This window comes from Spermophilus citellus, assembly GCF_964194105.1.
Source record: "Spermophilus citellus genome assembly, chromosome: 3".
Taxonomy (NCBI): domain Eukaryota; kingdom Metazoa; phylum Chordata; class Mammalia; order Rodentia; family Sciuridae; genus Spermophilus; species Spermophilus citellus.
Window position 1 is genome coordinate 51,040,022 of NC_138184.1, and position 20,663 is coordinate 51,060,684.

The following is a 20,663-nucleotide window of genomic DNA, read 5'->3' on the forward strand; positions in this document are numbered from 1 at the left end:
ACTTGGGTCAGTTTAACTGCCTTGGGCTGGGTTGGGCTGGGTCAGTCCTACTTGTAGTGTAGGATTCATTCCCTGGTCCTCATACCAGCACGAGTCAGCGTCTTGTAGATTGGGCACAGGTAAAAGTCCTGGTTCTGGACCTTGCGGTTGGGTGTTGGCAAGAGCCAGATTACAGCCATCTCTGTGTATAGCTCCTTGGGCCGAGACTCAGTTAGCTGGAAATCCAGTGGGTCCCAGCGGGCCCCTTCCAGGAACAATCCATGGATGTAACACCCCACTTGGGGCCTTTCCTTGAGCTCTGATGGTGACAGGTCCATCACCTGTGACGGGTACACACAGATATCCACAACTTATCAACACTCAGAATTAGGTTTAGGGTTTTGGTCAGGAGGCACAAACTCCCTTCTGAGAGCTCTACCTGCCTGCCTGTCCTTGCTGTTGTAGCCAGTGGTCTGCATTCTGCACCCTGCCCCTGTGAATTTTCTTAGGGTGCATGGTCTCTCCTGGCCTGGGTCTTCCCACTTTCCTGCTCAGGGTTGCCCTAACTGCCAAGCAACTATGGCCTCAGTGACCCTCCTACCTAAGCTGTACCCCAGCCTGTTATCTGACCTGGCTCTGACTGTCCCCTGACCTTGAAATCGAAGGAAATAGTGTCAATGGAGATGACGAACTTGCGGGCAAAGTTCTGCAGAGTGCCTGTAAGGAAGGCCTGGGGAAAGAAGAAGCCACTGATCCAGAAGACAGCTGGGATGCCACCTTGGATCCAGGACTTCAGGAAGTCCAGGCGCTGTAACAGGTCCATGACCCATGAGGCCAGTGGCTTGAGTGATGGATAGGCTTTGGCATTCCAGAACTCAGGCACACTGTTGTTGTACAGGCTGGCAGCCATCAGCTCCAGTTGTGAGGACATTACCACCAGCCCTTTGAGTGCCTTGAGTAGGTCTTGTAGTGTCTGTGTGATCACCTGCAGCAGCCGGTTGTACCTATGGGGCCAGAAGCAAGGAAGTGGGCTATGGGCTAGGGTCCCTAATTCAGGGCCAGACACAGAAAAGTAATGGTAGAACATAGAGACTAGAGTACAGAGCTGGATCCTAGCTCTGGCCCTTAGCAAAGTATGACCTGGGATAGTCACTTGTCACTTAACCCTTTCAGAGCCTCAGTTTATGTTGAGAGCCACAGTTTAGTCGGAATGACGCCTGGCATTTTTGCCAGAGGGAATGGTTGAAAGGTGACCCTGCTCCGGGATTAGGGCGGATCCTGCTGCCTTGAGTGCCCGCTACTTTGGAGTTCCGGTTGAGTTCTCGTGGGGTTCTGAGAGAATTGGTGTGCAGAGTCCGGTGGAGGGAGTGTGTTCCTGGGAAGTGTGTGTAGCGTGCCAGTGAGAGTTCGGGAATAAAGAGTTGCTGTTTGAACCTACAAGGCTTTTTGGCGGCTCGGTTATTTGTGCCCAGCCAGACTGCGGCAAGTTTACTCATCTATAACATGGGAATAAAAAACAATTGGCTGAGTTAGAGGATAGATGTATAGCACTGGTGTGGCACTGAGCCCATAAGGACTCCTGTTGTCATTTCTCTGTAACACAGTAGCCACTGACTCAGAGCTGAGGGTGGGGCGGGAAGAATTACCTAATGACCTCTTGTACTAGCACTGTGTTCATTGATTCTTCGTATAGCACAGGATATTTGGCTACCACTGATTGCAAGTTGATTGGATCAGGTACCTGGAGCAGAATGTTCTTGGCCGTATCTTCTACTATCTGCAAGGGCAAAGAGACACTAAGGGACAGGGCTGGCCTCCTTTAACTCCTGCAAGATTCCACATGCAGAGTCGTCCTCACAGGGGACAGGAAGGATGGTGGAGCCCAATGTTGGCCCTCCCCAAAGCCAACACCCACCTCTTCCCGGCCCTGGCCGCCGACAGAGGACGATTTGGGCTGTAGCTGGATGATGGAGCCCAGCAGGGCAAAAGTCTCATTCTGGGCAAAGGTGATATTGGCATTGTCATGCAGGCCAAAAATCTCAGGCATATCGTTGAGTGGGAGGCTCTTGATATAGTTCAGGTAACCCTAGGAGGCAGGAGGGCTGAACTGAATGCCCTGCCTTGCTCTATCCCAGCTTTCAGAGTCATCCTCCGTAGGAGCACATCCTAATTGTCATGACTCTCACTTATCACCCCTGGTAGCAACCATATGCATATCCCTGTTATTCTTGGGACTGCATGGCCGTTGTGTGGTGTGACCCTTGCTTTCCTCCCAGCCTGCCTCACTGCCATAGAGCTTCCTGATCTTCATTCAGCTGCTCAAACCCAAATGCTCCCTCCTGCATTGGTGCCCACCCAACCCAGCCTTGGCTCATGACTTCTGTCCACTCATCTCAGTAGAGGTATCATGTCCTCAGGGAGCCTTTCCTGACTGCATAGCATGACTCTGTTACCATCTTGGAGGAGCTGCCCCAACTTGCTCTGAGTAATCACACACAGAGTGGCTCAAGTGGGGTCCATCTCTCCCCAGAACCTGCTTTTCAGTTGGTGGGGACTGACTCTGCCTCCCTTACCCTGAGATGGTTTCAACAGTGAAAACGAGCCCCTGGACGGCCCTGCCTCCTTTCACCCAGCACTGAGGTGTTCATGATACCCCAGAAATCCAGCCTGGCAAGCCCCCTCCTGCTCAATCCTTGCAGGTGGCCTCACATTGAGGTCATAGGTGGGTTGGATCTGGTGGTAGATGCCCGAGTTACTGTAGACATGATCAGGGGAGAGTACGGCAGGCTTGTAGTAGTCCTCCAGGATATTCATGACACAGCGGCGGTCCCAGTCGTCTGTGACGCGACCCCCATAATTGATCTCCCCTGCCGTGTACTTGAGGACCTGTGGGGTGGGTTGGTGAGGACCCCACACAAGTGCCTGGCCCCTGTTCCCAACCTGTTTCTGGCCCACCTTGTAGGGGATGTCCTCATACTCGTCTAGGAACATCTTGAGCTGACTGATGCAGATGCGCAGGTCTCCATCTGTGAACTCGTAGGGGATGTTGAAACCCAGAGGCCCAAACTTACGACGCTCCAGTGCATTCCCATGGAATAGGCATAGAGACAGCAGCAGGGACTTGAACTCCATCACCTGTGAGAGTTGGGTGGGGGTGGGGTGGGGTGCATGAGGCAAAGAGATGGGGGCAGGGCCGGCAGACAGACACGCACAGAGCATGTCTCACCTTGCGACAGGAATTGAGGAAGTCATCGGTGAGGCTGCTGTAGGACTTCAGCAGGTTGGCCTTGACACCACGTGGTGGCTCAATAGTCATTTTGGAGCCATTCTGCAGGATGGACACTGGGAATTTGTTGCTGGGCAGGCTGGTGAGCCATAGGCGGAAGTCCCGGTGCACCTGAGGGGCATGGCTCCTCGTGAACACTGAGACCCAACACCAAGCTCCCTTCTACCCAAGGGGCTCTGAGCTTACCCTCCACCTGACTCCATCTGTGGAGCAGGCCAGGAAAGGTTGCATTGACAGCTAGTTAAGAATATGAGCTTTTGCAAGTCCTAGGGTCACCCTATCTGTGCTGGGTAACCCTGGGTAAGTCGCCAGGCTATGAGACCCAATAACTTGGTTAATTTAGTCAATGCATGGTGCCTATGACAGTTATTGAGCACTTGCTATGTGCCCTGGGCTGGATTGAGTGTGCAGGATAATCTCATTTAAGCCTTATCAGTACTTGATGGATAGATTATTAGTCCCTTCAGCAAGTCTGTAACAGGCAGCATGGCATACCTTGTCAGGGTTGATGTGCTCGATGAGGCGCTCCAAAGCTGGCATCCAGCTTGGCGCCAGATGGCAGTTCTGGAAGAAGACCCACTTGCCCCTCTCTATGGAGCTGCGCATCATGGCTTCTGCCCGAGGGCCCTGTGAGGGGCAGAAGCACTGAGTGGTGGGGGAAAGCTGCTCCCCCCCCCCCCGCCCACTCTCCTTCTCCCTGCCTAGCCCTCACCTGCCCCTGGCCCAAGGAGATGGCAGAAAGCTTCTTAGAGAACTTCATCTCTTCAGCAAACTTGTAGAGGTCAGCAGCAGGGTCTGTGCCAGGTGACAGTACAAAGATGAGAGGTGTGGTGGAGTTGGACTCTTTGAACACCAATGACAGGTTGGCCGTCTGCAATGACAGGGAGAGATCCTTGGACCACCTGGGGCTGATGAGAGACAGGGACCAGGACAAGGAAAGGGGGTTCCTGGGGTTCTTGGAGAGGTCCCAGACAGGCTTCCTGGTGGGACCTGGAACCTTCCAGATTCTTTGGGGATGGAAAGGAGTCCTGACCTGGCCAAGTCTGCAGGGTAGTGTACTTAGGTGCAATGAGGCCCTTGAGACCCAGGGTGCCAGCTCTGCCTGGGTACCAGCACTTGCCTGGGGTTCAATGAAGCGTGGTTCCAGGTTGGTGGCCACAAAGTCCTGCATGGCATTGGTAACCTTGTCCCCACGCAGGCAGCGGAGGACCAGCAGCTTCTGGAACTGGTCCAGGAATTGGTCCCAGATGCCAGGCAAAGGCTGCCTGCAATAGTGCCCACATCTTCCTGAAAACCAGCCTGTGGGAAGCCTCTGACCCCAGGATTCTCCCAGCTGGACAGCAGGGGAGAGTATGGTGTCCCAAGAGCATTGAGGGGCACAGGAGAGATGTGGTCACAGCTGCATAGCACCCTGATTGGTCCCTTGGAGAAGCTTCCTGGGCAGGTTCCAGAGGCCTCACCTCCTCCCTGTTCCCATCCTGCCATGCTCTGGAACCCAGCTCACCGGTGGGGCTCAAGGCTGTCAAAGATGACTCGGAATTCTGAGAGGTGCTTTGTGAAATCGAAGGGGAAGGAAGAAAATGTGGGCAGGTTCGAGAGTGCCAAGATATCTCGCCAGGCCCGGTCTGACAGCCAGTCTGGTGCAGGGTTCTCAGTCATGCTCTGGATAGAGCCCCCAGACAGGAGGTAGCGCCATTCAGCCTGGCAGGGGACAGGGCATGTTGATGCCTAGGCTCTGTGGCTGGCTCCTTCCTGCCTCTGGGTCCCCAACCTAGAAAAACTGAGTCATCCTTCAGGATGTTCAGTCAAACAGGTCCAAGTTAGTGTCCCTACTCTGCCATTTTCCTGGTTATGTATTCTGTGGGACCTCTTGATCAAACAGTTGTGGGAGGCTCAGGACTGTCTGTCCCTGTGGATGGTTTCTATGCTCACTGGCTCTAAGAAGGCCTGTGTTCACAACGTTGGTGGGGCACAATTTACCCAGGGTCTCCTGTTGTATTTAACCAAGGAACTGTGTTTTCTTAGGCCTCTATCCCTCAGCTCTTTCTGTGCTCCTGCACCTGACTTTCTCTTTCCATTGACCGGGTTCTCTCAAGCCCACAACAGGGCAGCCCCTCAGGCAGTCAGCCCACCAGGCCATCTCCCCGCTTCTGCACCTGGTTGATCTTGCCCTCGTTCATCATGATGCGGACGCACAGTAGGAAAGCGAACATCAGCTTGTGCTTCTCAAAGAGGCTGCGACAGACGTTGCTGTAGAGGCTATAGGTCAGGTAGCGGTTGATGTTGCTGATGCGCTTCTTCAGGTTTTCTGCAGGGCAGAGAGGTGATAGCAGAGTGCAGGGAGAAGGGAGAAGAAAGAAGATCCCAGGATCCAACTCAGTCTAGCCAGTCTCCCAGCAGCCACAGGAACTGTCTGGGCATCTCCTTGGGCAGCTGGTGTTTGCAATAAGGGTAGGGAGTAGTGAGTGTGTACATAGGTACCATGAGGCTGATGGGAAACGTGTCCGTGAACCTAGGTGTGAGTTTATGTATGTATGTGCCCCACAATGGAAATGTATGGCACGTGTGTCCTGTCTGTGTCCTGTCCTGTGCCTGTGGTCCCAGGGTTACCTGCCCTCTCTGAGTTGGCAATGCCTGAGAGGAAGATATTGAGGAACCACTCGAGGGAGTACTGGTACATGGGGTCCACATTGGCCAGGTCGGACACACAGAAGAAGAGGATCTGGGTGCGGACTGCCACGGGTGAGTATTCCATGCGCGTGAGGTCAATGTCCTTCTCTGTCTGCTCTGCAATCCTGACCTTGGCCTGGGGGTACAGTGAGAGGGGTGTCAAGCCCAGGTAGGCTGGCAAAGAACAAAAAACGGAGGTGGATGGGGAGTAGGCCCCAGGCCTGGGGCAGGTGGGGAGGGGCAGGTGGGTGGGCAGGCACTTGCCCACCTGGATCTCAGCGGCCTTCATCTTGGAAGCCTCTAGCACTTTGATGAGCTCCATGTCATCCACAGGGTTGCCCTCAGAGGAGCTGAGCCGGTACAAGATCTGGTCTTCAATGTCCTTGAGCTCCTGACGCATCTTGGCATTACTAATAATCAGCTGGTTCTTGGCGTCCTCTAAGTCGGGTCGCTCCTCAGCCACTACCTGTCCCAGCAGCTGGTCCTCTAGGCCACTGCCAGGGGCAGGAGAAACCTTGTTTGTAATACCTGATGAGCCCCAGACAGCTAGTTTTGAGCCTGCTCACTTATCGACTTGTGCTCCCAGAACTCCAAGAGCCCAGTGTCCTTGTCAGTGTCAGCCTGGGAGGCCTGGCCTCCATCTCAGGCTGTAGGGTGGTGCAGAACCTGCCTTTAGAGCAAATGGTTCTCAGTGAGACCTCAGGGGGCAGCCTGGAATCACAGCAGGAGCTGACCAGTTCATGTTGGGGTCTCTGAACAATTCTTCCTCAGCAGAAGGGGGCTGTGGGTGACCAATATGGACAGACTGGCTTGAGAAGAGGTTCACAGTGGCCACCAAATGGAGGCCTTAGCACAGATGCTTCATAAGGTAGAAACTTTGACAGGTACGAGGGCCAAAAACTTTGGAATGCCAGAGGGACTGGGAAGAAGCTGGTGGGGCTCTAAAATGGGAAAAGACTCCCCTCACCCCTGCTGGCCAAGTCCCAGCCTGGGGGTAGCCAAGGAGCAGCTGGGTGGGAGGAGGCAGAGCTGATGCTTGGAGATCCCCAGTGGGGGCTTACCTGGGTGACAGGGTGAAGTTGATGAGGGTGAGTTTAGTGGAGATCTCGGGCGTATAGTGTGGGTTGGGCAGCTTGGTGGTGATGTACATCCTGAAGTCCTCATGGTAGGGGATCACTGTGTCCCCCAGCTTCATCACTGTGTTCCCCTGTTGCTTGTACGTCTGTGGACAGGCAGGTGTATGGGGTCTGAGTTCACCAGCATGGCACCTCCTTGTCCAGGCCTATAGCCCGTGTGCATCCTCCCCGCACTGGCCCACCTGCTTGAGCAGCACGGGCTCTAGGGCTGGGTCTAGTTCCTCGCCCACGTTCTCCAGAAGGCACGGCTTGCCAAAGCGGATGGCATTCTCCATGCTGCGCAAGAAGTCGCGGTCACTCAGCTTGAACACATCCAGCCCATTGTCTTTCTCCTGGAGGGGGAGGGGGCAGATTGGGACTGAGTTTGAGACTCAGCTGCCCCTCCATGTGCTCAGCCCAGCCAGGGTGGGATGGCAGTCTTGGTTGGCGGGCTTATACCATGTTCTTGATCCATTTGTTGGCCTGGCTCTGGGGGTCAATGAAGTGGGTCCAGCGCTGGGAGAACTGGTTGATGACCCCATTCTCCACTGATAAAGTGTCATTTGGGAGGCCAGCAATCTGTGGGAGACCGGGTACCAGACTGAGCCAGGGCTGTCTTACAAGTAGGGTCACCTGGGGGCATTTCTGCTCCTAACCTCATGCTTTGGCTGTAGACTTCTTACTCCTTATTACAGCCCTCAGATGTGTGGGGCAGGGGAAGCGTGGGCAAGGTCTCAGTCCCCAGGGTGCCTGTCTCTCCCCTGCTCCTGGGCTGGCTCCTGATGCCCTCTTCCACTGGGCCTCTCTGTCCTCATGTCTACGGAGTCCTTGATACCACCTTCACAAAGCCCACCCGTTGGCCATCCTGGTGATTGCCTCTGCCAAGAGCCTTTCTGTTCTCTCCTTTTGCCAACTAACCTTCCCCTTCAGGGTTTACTTTAGACATGACTTCTTTTTTTTTTTTTTTTTTTACATTTTTTTTCTATTTGTTCTAATTAGTTATACTCGACAGTAGAATGCATTTTGATACATCAGACATAAATGGAATATAACTTTTCATTCATCTGGTTATACATAATGTAGAGTTACACAGGTCATGTAATCGTATATGCACATAGAGTGTCCGATTCATTTCACTATCCTTCCTATCCCCATACCCCCTCCCCTCTCTTCACTCCCCTCTGTCTAGTCCAAAATACCTCTATTGTCCACACCCCCTTGTGAATTAGCATCAGCATATCAGAGAAAACATTTGGCTTTTGGTTCTTTGGGATCAGCTTATTTCACTTAGCATAATATTCTCCAGTTGCATTCATTTACCAGCAAATGCCATAATTTCATTCTTGTTTAATGCTAAGTAATATTCCATTGAGATATGACTTCTTTCTAGAAAACTTTCTTAAACCTCCCCCTGGACACTGCTCCTCCACCCTATCCCAACTTTTTTTTTGCACCTGGGATTGAACCCAGGGTGCTCAACCACTGAGCCACATCCCCAGCCCTTTTCTAAAATGTTTTATTAGAGATAGGCTCTTGCTAAGTTGCTTAGAGCCTCTGTAAGTTGCTGAAGCTGGTTTTGAACTCATGATCCTCCTGCCTTAGCCTCCCGAGTTGCTGGGATTACAGGTGTGTGCCACTGTGTCTGACCACTCTTCTACTCTTAAAAGTCCCCCTTAAGCCCTCTCCTCCCATTTAACTAACATCTGTGTTGCACCGCCTAGTTTTCTCCTCTTCTCCTGTCCTCCACCCTCTTGCCAGACCTGGCAAGGATCTGGGGAGACACCTCTGAGCCAGATGCCAGAAAAGAGAGTGTGAACGAGTTAGACAGGAGGTTTCTGCCCTGCAACCCCGTCAGGTCACTCCTGTCTCCTGGGGCCAGTACCTGCCATGAGCGGATCTTCACAGGGTTCCCCAGTGTCCCAATCAATGAGGGCTCGGAAGAGTGCGGGACTTTATGTTTTGTGAGCTGCTGGATCCACTGGTCATAGAGCGCTGTGCGGTACTGGCCCTGGAAGATGCCTGACTCAGGACTGCTGCACTAGACAGCCCTGGTACCCTCTTCACCTCCTGCTATACCACAGTTCTGCACCCAGGTCAGAGCTCGGATGTGGAGCCAGGGACTTGCTTCAGGCAACTTGGGGATTCCACAAACCTCATCCTTCATCTCTGAAACAGGGGTAACACTAATACCACCCACCTGTACAGGCAGCTGGGTGGACTAAATGGGACCCAGGAAGAAGCATTTAGGGCAGAGCCTGGCACACACAGTTGTGCCTATGTGAGCTCTCATGTTCCCACGAGGGCCATCCCCACACGGTGGCTATTCTGTGCAGTGCTGTGTCCCCAGAACTTGGCTCAGAGGTTTAGCCCTGCAGGCTGCCCTCTGGGAGGTGAGACCTTAAAGGAGGGTCCTCTTTGGGAGGTGAGGCTGGTCAGAGGCAGAGCTGGAGGCTCCTTACTGTAAAGGGGCCCAGGTAGGCCACAAAGCCGGCAGCCGCTATCACATCACCAGAGATGTTGTCAAGCATGTTCTCCAGGTTCTCCACCGTCTCCTGCCAACGCACCCTCTCATCCGACAGTCCATTGATGAGCTGCAGAGGTAGCACCATGGGGAGGCTCTGGGGTGCTAGGATGGGGATTGGGGCTGGCCGGGCCCACTGCAGCTCCTGAGGTTGCTAAGACAACCCAGAACCCCCTGGCCCCTGTCGGGAGGCACACACCTTGTCAGCCCGGTTCAGCCGCTGCTCACACTGATCACACTTCACTTCCAGCTCCTCCTTCTTGGCGATGCATTCTCGGTACTTTGCCTGCATGGTGGCGATGCCCTCCTCCACTTCCCGCAGGCGCTGCTTGGCCTCTTCCAGGATCTTCTGTGTCACCTCCAGGTCATCCTGGGCCTCCCGCAGGGCTTGCTGCAGGCAGAGGATGCAGGGGTCAATTTGCCAGCAAGCACCTGGGGCGGTGGGTGAGGGGGAGCCAGTTCCACACCCGCTGTACTTGCTCCTCACCCGCTTGGGCTCCACAGCCTTGGCCACAAAGTGGTACTTGTGCATGGCGCGTACCCACTGGCAGATAGAGGTACAGGCCTTGGACACCTTGGCAATAGCAGCTGGCTGGAACTCCTCATTGTCAATATATGGCTGGATGGCCTTGATCACCACATCCCCAATGTTGTCCTGGGATGGGAATCAAGACCTCAGAAAGCAGCTTGGTGGCAGGGGAGGGGCTCTGCCGGGACACGCAGATCCTGTTTCTATTTCCTATGCCCTGTGAAGTACAGTGCCCTTCTCCTTAAAGAGAAAACAGCCCAGAAAGGCTGAGCGAACAGGAAATGTCAGTGTTCCCAGAATTTCACGTGAATTCTTCAGAAGCCTCAAGGTCTGATCATATACAAGTCCCCATTTAAAAACAAAATGAAAGTCAAGCGTTCTTTCTTGAGGACAAGAGCACCAGGAGGTGTGGAGAAGAGGGAGGGGTTCTGATGCCCAACCAGGTCCCAAGAGCTTCCCACACCCTGTGGCTCTTGTCCCACCTGGGGAGAGGTGACCCCTGGTAGTTCACAATGCACCTAGGAAACTGCATTGCTAAGGAACTCCTAGAGGTTTGAGCTTGGGGTGGGTCCAGGGGAGCCTGAGCCCTGGCCCTGAGCACTCCTGGCTGGATGCTTCTTTCAGAGAAGCTTAAATAGGCCTCTGGGTCTCTCTGATTTTCCATCTGATGGAAGAGGAGGAGGAGGAATGGTGTAGCCAAAAGGGGGTCCAGTGGCTGCTGAGATGGCCCACTGTCTCCATTCTCTGAACTCAGTGTGAGGGATGTCCAGTCCTTGATCCTGACACCTGGTGGTCAACAGGCAGCTGCCCTTGACCGGTTTCTGGGCTGGAGAGAGTTCCTCTAAAGGGGGCTGCAGGCTCCAGTCTGATCTAACCATGGCTCAACCTATGAGAGAGCACGTACACCTGGGTACTGAGAGCCCCACATGGACAGACAGAGAAATCCAGAGACATATAAGGGAAGTTGAAGCTCAGATGCTGAAGCTAAGGAAGAGAGCTGATTGTAGAGCACACAGTGAAGGTCTTGGCCAAGGCCATGAGGATCCAGGAAGGAAAGAGCATGAAAGGGAATCTTCAGGCTGTGGAGCCTTGGAGTGATGTGGGTGACATCCTATGGGCCCTAGGAGCCTACCCTGATCCCTGTTTCCTCAATGTCCATCTGTTGGTGGGTTTGCTGCCACTCTACCAGACAGAAAGCTCCTCAGGGCAGGCTCCGTGCCCCATGGTCCCACTCATCATGTGGCCCACAGGGTGCTACTGGTGGGGACAAGGAGTAGGCAGAGAGATGCAGCTCCCCACATGCTTCCCTGCTCTGTTGGGTCCTGTCCTCACCCCCTAGCTGGCCCAGGTGCCTGGCATGTTCACCTTGTCAAACTTGAAGAGACTCTCTAGGAAGCGACCCGGGTCCTGCAGAAGCCCCTTGCCTGGCTCCCAGTAGTCATCCACTTTGGTGCCCGGCTTCTCTCCAGGTACCTTCTTGGGCTTGATACCCTTCATGATGCACATAGCTTCTATGACCAACTTCACGCCTGGGGGTGGCCGCTGCATGGCACGCACCTGTGGGCCAAAGCATGACGTGGTGAAGGAGGAGGTCCATTATTGAATGGTTACCCCAGACAGGAACTCTGTCAGACAGAATAGGCCCTGCCAAATAAGTCCCTATTGTCATAGGGCCAAATGTATGCCCAAAGATTCTCTGAGGTTAGATTCAAGCCTGTGGCTTCCTGGGGGTAGGCAAAAGGTGGGAAGGCCCAGGCAGCTGGGGTCTAGCCCTCATTCTGCCCACCTCCTGACACATGGCCTCCAAGAGATGTGCAGAAGGAGGGCCCAGAAACACCACCGGACCCAAGAGGACACCAGAAAAGAACACAAGAGTGAGTACCAGCCGGGCGCAGTATCCTACGCCTGTAATCCCAGCGGCTCAGGAAGCTGAGACAGGAGGGTCCCGAGTTCAAAGCCAGCCTCATCAAAAGTGAGGCACTAAGCAACTCAGTGAGTTCCTGTCTCTAAATACAAAATAGGGCTGGGGATGTGGCTCAGTGGTTGAGTGTCCCTGAGTTCAATTCCCGGTACTCCTCCCCCCCTCCCTCCCCCCCCCCCCCCCCCCGCCGCCAAAAAAAAAAAGAGTGCATGCCAGGTGGCACCCGGCTGCTCACCTCAGTCACATCACTCTTGTTGAGGTTGCGCAGGCTGGCCAGGGCCGCATCCAGGGCTGGGAGTGCCTCATTCAGATCCTTCTGAGCATCATCAGCAATAGCTTGTGCTTTTCTGGCCTTCTCGTTGGCCTTTATCTCCTCCGCCTGCACTGATTTCTGGGTCTCCTCGGCAATGGTTGTATCCGCCTGGGGATGGGAGACAGGGGGAACCCAGCTAGTGGCCCGTGACAGTGATAGAGCATGCTTTCCTTCCGTTTCTCCCCTTTGTATCTTGGTCTTCCCAGAAGGAAGGAAATGAGAATTGGGATGTCCTATTCTCCAAGGGCCCTCCCGGTTGTGACAGGTCATAGAGATCTGGGAAGGCCAGCTGCCCCTTCTGCATCCTGAATCCTCACCATGGGGCTGGTTGGGGCTCCAGTCCAGCTTTGAGCATACCTGCCCCTGACAGGGTCCCTTCAAGTACAACAAAGAAAGGCATTCCTCCTACCTTTCTTCTGGGAAAATTTTGCAATATCTTGACTTGGTAGAGCAGGACCCTGGACTACTGCCCAAAAACTTTCATAATGAATGTAAAAGTTTGATGAGGTTTAGAGGGAATTTGGGGCCTTCAAAGGCAGGCCCTCCTGTTGTGCAGAATCTACATGTCTGCCAGTGGCAACCCTGCCACTCAGTCTGTGTTGTGATTATTGGTGTTGCTTGGGTTCATCTGCCTTGCTCTGTTCTGCCCAGCAGACAGAACTGCAGTTACTGTCCAAAGGCCTCCCCCAAACCCACCTTATCAAGGCTACTCTTCATCCCTAGCCCAGGGAGCACCTACCATAGGATAAGTTCTGACCAACCACTTGCCAAATAAACGGGTAACTGCCAAATAGGGAAACTGAGGCACACGAAGACTAAATAACTTGAGGAAGTCGGGTAGCTAGTGATCTGGTGATTGTTTGGAGATGCTGAGCATCTTCAGACAGAGCCAGGCATTGAGAGGGTTGCGGGGGGAGGGTCCTGGAGCACTCCTAACCTTGATCTGCTCCATAGTGAGCACAGTGTCCCTGGCAGCCTCTTCCAGCAGGGGACGCATAATCTCTAGCTCTTCCTGCATCTTGGCTACATCTTCAGAAGTCCGCAGTAACTGGAGGGTGGGGGAAACAGAGGGTAAAACAGGTGTGACAGGGTTGACAGAGAGAGAGAGAGAGAGAGAGAGAGAGAGAGAGAGAGAGAGAGAGAGGGGTCTGGAGGATCCTGGGGGAAAGGGCCCTGTTGGGTCACCCCCATTCCTGAGAGAGGGGTCATAGCAATTTCAGTGACTCCCACGTTGCTCAGTGGACCCCAATGTAAGATGCCTAGTCTCCAAGAATTTGCAAGATAGCCTGCTTTAGCCTCATCTTTGGCTGATAACTTTTATTCTTTCATGGAGGGAGGGAATCACCTGTTTAAACACTGTGGGCTGCAGTTTCAAATGCTGGGTCACCCTGGCAAACACCCAGCAGGCAGAACTACAGCTACTGTCCACCAGCCTCCCCCAAACCCACCTTATCAAGGCCACTCTTCATGCGGTTTTTGGCAGTTTTAAGCTCCAGCTTCTTCTGCCCAATGAGGATGGAGAAAATATGGAGCAACTCCAAATAGCTCTTGGGGGTCACATAATTGTGGCGGGCCAGCTCTGCCAGGTACTCGATACACTTCTTGGCCACTGATTGGTGGATATACACACAAACCTGAGTCTGCATAGGGGAGACAACTGATGCTGGTTTTGTGGTCCCCCTGCAAAGACAGTACACTGGGTACCCACAAAGTTACTACAGCCTGGTCCCAAGGAGGGGGCCATGGCATCCCCATACCTCAGTCTTTCCCAAGATCCTTACAACCTCCAGTTCAAGTCACCTCTTATGCAGATGAAACCCCAAGGCCCAGAATTGGCTTTGAATATGGACCCAGGTGTCTCCTAACTGTGGCCCAGTGTTCTTGTCACAGCTTCCATGACTTGCCTCTCACTGAGAGATCTATGGTGTGTTCTCTCCAAGGCTGGAACTATGGGAAAAGAAGGTGCAAGGCCCGACCATAGCTGGGTGGGGAAAATGTGGTGTTTGACTTAAATCTTGATCGCCAGAAGGCCATTACTCTATGAGGTTCTATCCAACAGATTTGGTTGTAATGGTTTGGATGTGAGGTGTCCCTCAAAAAAAAAAATCTCATATTAGCCAGGTGTGGTGACACATGTCTATAATTCCAGTGACTTGGGAGACTGAAGCAGGAGGATCACAACATTGAGGTCGGCTTCAGCAACTTAGCAAGGCCCTAAGCAATTTAGAAAGACCATGTCTCAAAACAAAAAATAAAAAGGGATGGTTAAGCACTCCTAAGGGTTCAGTCTCTGGTACACATAACCCCCGCCAAAAAGTTCATGTTAGATAATGCAGGAATGTTCAGAGGTAAAATGATTAGATTATGAGAGCCATGATCTGATTGGTGGATTAATCCATTTGATGGATCAATCATTTGAAAGAATACTGTACTGGGTAATAACCACAGATGGCAGGGTATGGCTACAGGAAGTAGGTCACTGCAGGTGTGTTTATATTTTGTCCCTGGTGCCTAGCTTTCTCTCTGCTTCATGGCTGCCCTGAGCTGACAGCTTCCTTCCACTATGACCTTCCGCCATGATGTTCTGCAATGGAATCGGTTGACCATGGAGGGAACCTCTGCAACTGTAAGCCCCAAATTAACATTTTGTCCTTTAAATTGCTCTTGTCAGGTATTTTGGTCACAGTAATGCAAAGCTGATGAACACACCAGCCCACCTCCACCTGTGGTCTCTGGAGTCTTGTTAGGGGGGTTCTTGGAAGAAAAAACCTGCCATGAAACCCTGAGGGAAGAAAGGAAACAGGAACCACGTGCCCATATGCCAAGCATCCTATATTACCCTAGACCCGTGCCACTCCCTAGTACAGATGAGGAAATTGAGACTTAGGCAAAACTGTCCGACCAAAGGCTTACTGTTGATGGTGGGCATGGGCCTCTCACCCAAGCCTCAGGAACTCTCTAAGTCCATTCCCAAAATGAAACAGTTCTCCCTGAGAGCTTGATCCTCACCAAGACACCTACCAGTCCTTCAATGATTTCGGCAGAAGATTCCAGTTCTGGGATCTCTTGCAGGAACTTGGTGGCCACGGATTCCAGGGCCTCTGCTGGCCACTCGTTAAACCAGTCAATGGTACAGCAGTTGACGAGGGAGGGGAACTGCCTCAGGCGAGCTCGGAAGATCTCTCCAATGGGGCTGCAGGCCCAGGATCAAAATGAGGCCCAGAGATACTGACTTACACCCCTAGGATCCCAGGACAGCCCTGTGGCATGGCAGCCAGGGCATACTAGCATAGCGGCCCGGTCCCAACAGTAAGATGGCCGGGCCTGGGGCCACATTTTATCTCAGACCTACACACCCAGGCCTTCAGCATCCCTGTCTCCCCAGACTTGGGGCCCCAGTGTGGCCTGACAATGGCTGCCTCTACCTCATGCACAGCACCAAGTGGATGTTGCTTTGTACGCGCCCCGTGTAGGCAGCCATGAGATTGGCCTTGGTGGGCTGCAGGCCCTGCTCCTGGATATAGGGCCTCATGGTGTTGACAATCTGGTCCTGCTCATCAAGGCTGTAGATGTTGGGAATGTCGCCTGAGTTCAGGACATTGTTGATGTCCTCCAGAAAGGACTCGTTCTTGATCTGTGGAAGGATGAGGGGTGGGGAACTAAGCCTTTATGATGGCTGCGGTGTGGTGAGCTCCATGACCACAGTCTCGCTGGACCTTTACAACAGCCCCTTCTATAGACTGTGCCACTATGGTTCTCAGAAGCCCGGGGTCACTCAGTGGTCTTGTAAGTCATAGCAATGGACCTGCACCCACCCTGACCTGCTGCAGAGGCTCTGAGCAGAACTGCTGGTCTGTGACAGGACCCTGGGTCCTGGGGGTGGGTGGTATCTTCCTGTTCACTTCCCAGCCTCCACACCCCAGTTTGCTCACAGAATCTTTGGGCAGAGACACCCGGTCTGTGTCAGAGGCATCTTTACTTTCCCAACTCAGTGACTGACTAAAGGGATCCCTGGGACTGAGACAGGGTTGGGAGCATAGGGACCCTTGTCCAGAATGGGGTACATTCTGGAGATTCAGCTTAGGTCCCCAGGTCCAATCTTAATTGCCAGCCAGGCTTAAGTGCTGCACAATTTGTCTTGTGGCTTCAGAGCAACAACCTCTCCTCAGTCCTGCGAGAGGCCTCACGCCCAAGGAGCTCCAGAGGGAGCAGCCCCTCAGAAGGAAGCCATGGGTCTCCAGCACAAGTCCTTAAAGTGGGAAGCCATTGGCCATGACACTCTTGGAGAATGAGTAATGATCTGTGTTCCCCTTAGTTCCAAAAGGTTAGTTTGGCCTTACGCTCCTGCCCAGTCCATCTGGTCCTGCCACTTCCTCCCCACATCTGCCCTGACTGACAGTGAGCTAGGCCCAGGATGCCACACTGGGATGGCATTGTGTCCAGCCCACCCTGAACCCTGCCCACTGCCATGCTGGTAGCACCTGAGTGTCTGAGAACAGGAAGGTGATGGGCTGGTTTTGCAGGCCGGCTTTGAGCAGGACCTTCTTGACATCTTCACGCCACTCAGACATGCCATAGTTCTTGGATAGCTCAATCTGGAAGCACTCATACTCAGCCCTAGAGGCAGGAGTTTGGGTCAAGGTGTGCCAGGGGCCTGGGACCAGGCATGGACTAGTGGTAGACACCCACACCCTGCCCAGCTATCTGGAGTCTTGCTTCTATTCTGGGAGAACTTGCAGACTCTCCAGACCCTGAACCTACTCTCTTGCCTCTAGACTTTTCTTTAAGTTGTTCTCAGCCTGAAATACCCTTCCATCTCTGATACCCTCCCCACTCTGATATTGAGAAATGGACGTCTCCCCTATGAAGCCCTCCAGGATGCCTGCAGCTATGCCTCCCTCCCCACAGCACTACAGGGCACTGCTTTTGCCTCTTGTTGGGGTTTAGGTCCCATTCCCAGTCCTTCCTGAGCCCATGGAAGGACAATCTTGGGACTACCCCAAACTTCCACCAACATGAAAAAACACCACTGCCACTGGTTGCCCACTGTCCACCAAGCCCAGGGGCCCTCACATGTGCGAGGCAAGTCTCGTGAGGGAGCTGCGTCCACTGCCACCCACGCCCAGCAGGAGTGCGTTGCCCAGTGCCTGACGCAGAGTACGGCTGATGCGGCAGATGTGGCTCATGGCGTCCATGAAGAGGACCAGCTTCAGCTTGGCTGTGTTGATCTGATTGTAGTCCTCCATGTACTCCTCGATGACTTGCATCATCTGGGGGCAATGGAGGTAAAGATGGGGGTGCTGGCTCTCCTCCATGGGAGGGTCTCCTTGGCACCTCCCACTTTGCTCTGTCTCAACAAAGAAATACAGAGTGTCCCAACCACTCTGTGATCTGTCCAGCTAAAGCTATTCCTCTACAGGCGTGAACCCAAACTGATGCTTTGAATGTTCCCAGTCACTGATAAACTGATTTAGGTCATTACTTGAAACACTGAATGATCCGCCATGTCGCTCCATGTAGAAGTTAGCTCCACCTCCAGCCAAGTTCCCTAAACCCCATATAAACTCCATCACCCACCCCCTTGTGAACATACTAGAACATTTCTTGCCACACAGTGAATTATGGGGAAGCAGCAGCCCCCTCTATATGTAAGATCCCCTGAGAAAAGTTTCAGATGGATTGCCCTGGCATACAGTGCCATCTTTTTTTTTTTTTTTTTTTGGAATCCCAGGTAGCTCCTCCTTGGGATGGTTTGAGGAAGTTCCTTGTGGGAATCCCTTTGCCACTGCTTTGGCAGTGACTCCAGCCATGGGTTCAATTGGTTGGAACCCTGTGCACCAAGTGCCTCCCTAACAAGGAGCTCACTGGCTCTTGCAGCTGGCCCTGATCTTTCTGTGCATGGAGGGATGCTGTCCTGAAAGAGACCAGACCCACAAGATGCATCATCCAGCACTGAGGGTCAGGATCAGAGTCCTGCCTGCTTCCTCTGGGGGTCACCAGGTGGTACTGGCCCTGGGACCCTGGTGGGAGCTATAGGAACTAGGAGAAGATGTAGGTGGAAGAGAGTCCTTAGGAGGCCCTCTCTAATCATGCAGGCCACTGATAGAGGCCCCAACTCTGTCTACCTAGGGTCCTAGCTAAATGCTGTATCTCCAGAGCCCCTGCTTCCCCCTTTAGGGGTGGGAATTATAACATTCAGGTTGGCCTGGCATGTCCCCATTTATAGGACTTGTCCCCCAAGTCCTTCTCAGTTGAACCATAGGCTCATTCTCAGAGATGGGCTGGGAAACATGGCCTCAGAGGAGCCAAGAGCCTGCCTGACTTCCCTGGTGCTGACCATAGAGGGCCTGGGTCCCAAGGAGCAGACTGAAGAGGATTCACCAAGGTTAAGGTACCAGCCTGGACTCCCTCACCTTTTGCTCGCTGGTGATGAGTTCATAGGATTTCACATCCGAGCCTGGTGCCATGAAGTCCCCGTAAAGAATGGGCTGGAAGGGGCAGACCTTTTCAAAGGTCACCTCCCACTTCTCCATGTGGCCTTTTAGGAGCTTGTCAAACCAGCTGCGATCCTCTTCGTTCACCAGTCGGTCGCGGAATACGCGACAGTTCTCGTGGTACCACAGTCGCAGCAGTTGCACCTTGTCCTGCGGGCACCCCAGCATCAGTTGCCAGCCTTTGGCCCCAGGGGGTCTTAGCCATCTTGAAGCACCAGGAATGGGAGGAGTAGGAGCCACAGCTCCTAGGCCCCTGATCTGGGCCCAGCTCCTACTACAACCCAAGCAGAGCCACACTCAGGGGCTCCTGGAAGGTGTTATCTGCGGACCGATGGAGGACAGAGGAACTGCACGGTGCTGCCCAGGCCTCTCCACCCTCAGCTCCAGGCCCAGTTGTCCAAGCTCCTGATGGGCACCCAGCTCCACCAGCCTCAAGATTATCACTTCCCCTCTTTTAGCTGTTGAGACCCCAAGCCCAGGAAAGAGGCCTGGTTCACCTTCCTGACACCCCACACCTCACCACTCAACAAACCCTAAAAATCTCCTTTGAATCTTTTCCTCTTTCCATCTCTGGTTCTTCTGTCATCTCCATCCCAGCATCCCTGACTCTCCCAGGACAACTGGACCGCCCTCAGGAAGTCCCCAGGCTCTTCTCGAGACTCCTTTGACTATATGCTCAGCAAGGCCCGGATTGGCTTCTGTCCTGTTCACCCTAGCCTCCCGGCCACACACACTAGCTGTCCAATCCGTGGCTCCACATGATTCCTCATCACCCTCAGGGTGAAATATGAGCTCTACGCTGGAGCCCCACAGCCTTGAGTCTGGCCCAGAGCATCTGACACCCCACTGACTGCTGCACTTCCTGCTCCTTCTACCTGGGGGTCTTTGGTTCTTGGTAGTCCTCCCAGATAGTCTCACACATCTGGCCTCTCCTTCTTGCCCTGGCTCCCTCTTCTGTGTGACCCCCATCAGGCCATTCCAGGTATGAGTTCGACCTACAGGATAGGCTCAGCTGCACAAAGGCCAGGCTAGTGGGGTCCTGGCACCTGCATGTCCCAGCCCCGCTGTGGGCCAAGCTGGATCACGACACAGGAGCCTTTGGGCAGTATGGGGGGCCAGGAGAGTGGAGAGGGCTGTGGGTGCTGGGGAGACAGCCTGCCAGATTCTTACCTCAACCTTGGCTGGGTCAGCCATGAGCATGCCCTGGAAGACCTTGGAGAGATCCCTTAGATTGAAGGTATAGTGGGACTTGGCTGGAGTGGGCAGCAGCTGCGAGGTGATGGTAGCATATACCATGATGGTGGCTTCCACCAGGGGATCCTTGAAGGCAGCAAGATGGGGAGCCCCGGCTGTAGGGATGGAGAGTGGCCTGGGTCACATGGGTGAAAGCTCTCCATGCAGCCTTTGCAGATCCTCACCCCTCTGCCTTTGCTTATGCTGAGTTCACTCCTCAGCTGCCCCTCTCCTGGCCTGTGGGTTTGATTTCCACTCACCCCTTGGCCTCATCTTTGATGCTTCCTCCTTTGCAAGGACTTCCTGCAGCCCCCACCTCAGAGTGAGAAATCTCTCGCTCTGTGCTTCCCTCATTACTGACACAGCCTGCTGTGCATCCTGGAACTCAGGTGTATGCATAAAATTGCTGGCCCTACTGGGGTCAGTGCTGGTTGGGGCCCTACTGCCTTGCCTTATGAGCTTGTGCCTTGACATACACATACCAGGCCTGGGTCACATGTGGGAAGGGGTCATTTGGTCTACACAGATTTCAGGCATGCTGCATAGTAGGTGTGGAGAGACCTGGAGCTCCATCCTGATCTTCAGGTCTCACTAACCCCCTC

At 53.6% G+C, this 20,663-nt stretch overlaps 1 protein-coding gene across 1 annotated transcript in view; it reads right to left on the reverse strand.

The window, feature by feature from the left end:
- DNAH1 (dynein axonemal heavy chain 1) overlaps positions 1 to 20,663 on the reverse strand; it is a gene marked incomplete at its 5' end in the record, with an annotated part of 68,080 nt that overhangs the window by 1,566 nt on the left and 45,851 nt on the right. The window contains 30 exons of the mRNA XM_081288507.1: positions 86 to 320; positions 632 to 983; positions 1,626 to 1,756; positions 1,895 to 2,065; positions 2,689 to 3,114; positions 3,206 to 3,376; positions 3,761 to 3,892; positions 3,978 to 4,136; positions 4,386 to 4,530; positions 4,770 to 4,966; positions 5,422 to 5,573; positions 5,876 to 6,071; positions 6,204 to 6,429; positions 6,997 to 7,157; positions 7,254 to 7,403; positions 7,510 to 7,629; positions 8,933 to 9,058; positions 9,510 to 9,641; positions 9,771 to 9,962; positions 10,059 to 10,226; positions 11,466 to 11,657; positions 12,257 to 12,442; positions 13,272 to 13,382; positions 13,783 to 13,974; positions 15,356 to 15,527; positions 15,760 to 15,968; positions 16,816 to 16,951; positions 17,408 to 17,604; positions 18,748 to 18,978; positions 19,999 to 20,177. Of these exons, the coding sequence (XP_081144633.1) occupies positions 86 to 320; positions 632 to 983; positions 1,626 to 1,756; positions 1,895 to 2,065; positions 2,689 to 3,114; positions 3,206 to 3,376; positions 3,761 to 3,892; positions 3,978 to 4,136; positions 4,386 to 4,530; positions 4,770 to 4,966; positions 5,422 to 5,573; positions 5,876 to 6,071; positions 6,204 to 6,429; positions 6,997 to 7,157; positions 7,254 to 7,403; positions 7,510 to 7,629; positions 8,933 to 9,058; positions 9,510 to 9,641; positions 9,771 to 9,962; positions 10,059 to 10,226; positions 11,466 to 11,657; positions 12,257 to 12,442; positions 13,272 to 13,382; positions 13,783 to 13,974; positions 15,356 to 15,527; positions 15,760 to 15,968; positions 16,816 to 16,951; positions 17,408 to 17,604; positions 18,748 to 18,978; positions 19,999 to 20,177 (5,547 nt within the window). The remainder of the gene's footprint in view (positions 1 to 85; positions 321 to 631; positions 984 to 1,625; positions 1,757 to 1,894; positions 2,066 to 2,688; positions 3,115 to 3,205; positions 3,377 to 3,760; positions 3,893 to 3,977; positions 4,137 to 4,385; positions 4,531 to 4,769; positions 4,967 to 5,421; positions 5,574 to 5,875; positions 6,072 to 6,203; positions 6,430 to 6,996; positions 7,158 to 7,253; positions 7,404 to 7,509; positions 7,630 to 8,932; positions 9,059 to 9,509; positions 9,642 to 9,770; positions 9,963 to 10,058; positions 10,227 to 11,465; positions 11,658 to 12,256; positions 12,443 to 13,271; positions 13,383 to 13,782; positions 13,975 to 15,355; positions 15,528 to 15,759; positions 15,969 to 16,815; positions 16,952 to 17,407; positions 17,605 to 18,747; positions 18,979 to 19,998; positions 20,178 to 20,663) is intronic.